A 1,304-nucleotide genomic window follows, 5' to 3' on the forward strand; every position below is an offset into this window, starting at 1 on the left:
AATAAACCCTTGCGCTTGACTTATTCTTAGCGCACCCGCAGATGAGCGGTCCACTGCGCAGAGGCTGGACGCATTTATAGGTATACACATACGTGCGCCATAACCGAGTCAATGTTCAAAGATAAGAAAGTGAAACAAAATAAAACTACGTAGAGTAACAATGCGGAAAAACACCCGCCGCCGCCACAAACACCACAAATTTCCTTCAGGTAACCCTAAATAATTAACCCCAACAAAGTTACCAGACACACACTCAAAAAAAAAAAAATGTCACAGGCAGGGTGAGAAAAGACACCATTTAACGGGAGGTGGTTGTTCTCTCAACCTTCCGCGCACTTTAGCACTCAGCTGTTCATTTTTCAAACCCCTCAAAACGTTACTACAAGTGATAAATCCATACGCATTCACTCCCGAAGCGAGAAGTGAGTAGGAGAAACGTTATACTTATAAATGTAAACGTCTGGTCGGTGGTGCTTACGATGGGCTTCAATTTCTTCCTCAAAGTACGGCTCCTGCGCAAAGCTACTGGGAAGGGGATCGCCAAAGTTTGACCGCGCGAGTTTTGCGAAGGCACCCTGTTTTTTCTCTGTCGTGTGAGGAGCCCAACTTACGCGCCTTGCGTGACTGATGGCCTCCTTACTAAAAAAATCTTCCGTGCGCACGGAAAGACACCGTGTGGCTGCTGTCAGCGATGAACCGTAGCAACTCACCGCCACAGATCGCAGACGCACGCCTCGCAGGACCATCTACAACTTTCCCTCGTTCCATTTGTTTGACATTGTGTCATTTTAGAAAAAAATAATAAAAATGAATAAGCAAACAGCTGCAACTATGCCATAAACTGACGGCACATATCACACAACCACAGTGGAGACGAAAGAAGTAAACAAATGGAAGTGGCACAACACCACCACCAAAAAAAAAAATAAGCAACTGTTAGGAGCGGGTGGAGGAGATCGATGGCAGCATCAAATGTTACACGCACAAAAAAGACAAACACGCGGCACCGAACCCCCGGCCCTCACGTGGTGACAACTGAACTTTCTGTACAACTCAGAAATAAAGGATTAATTACGGAACCGCCTCGTGGCAATCCACACATCCGTCATTCATTAAAATATGCAACAAACGGTGTAGTCATCAGAACCACGCACCCGAAGGTGCTCAACTGCTCATTTAGTTGCGCAGATTGTGAAAGGACTTCGGAACCGTCTGCTCAAACTATTTTCCCATCCTTCATCGCCGTTTAAGGGGTCGCTTTGCCTCAGAATGTCGTTGCATAACAAAGAGAAGGAAAGAAAAGG

The 1,304-nt window shown here is 46.0% G+C and overlaps 1 protein-coding gene across 1 annotated transcript; it reads right to left on the minus strand.

The window, feature by feature from the left end:
* Positions 1–404: 404 nt before the first annotated feature.
* Positions 405–746, minus strand: TEOVI_000111600 (uncharacterized protein; the record flags this gene model as incomplete). Its single annotated transcript, XM_067224400.1, has 1 exon — positions 405–746. The coding sequence occupies one exon, from the start codon at positions 744–746 to the stop codon at positions 405–407; it is 342 nt and encodes a 113-aa protein (XP_067080501.1).
* Positions 747–1,304: the final 558 nt, after the last annotated feature.

This window comes from Trypanosoma equiperdum, assembly GCF_001457755.1.
Source record: "Trypanosoma equiperdum strain OVI genome assembly, contig: ctg_300, whole genome shotgun sequence".
In the NCBI taxonomy this organism is placed as follows: Eukaryota; Euglenozoa; class Kinetoplastea; order Trypanosomatida; family Trypanosomatidae; genus Trypanosoma; species Trypanosoma equiperdum.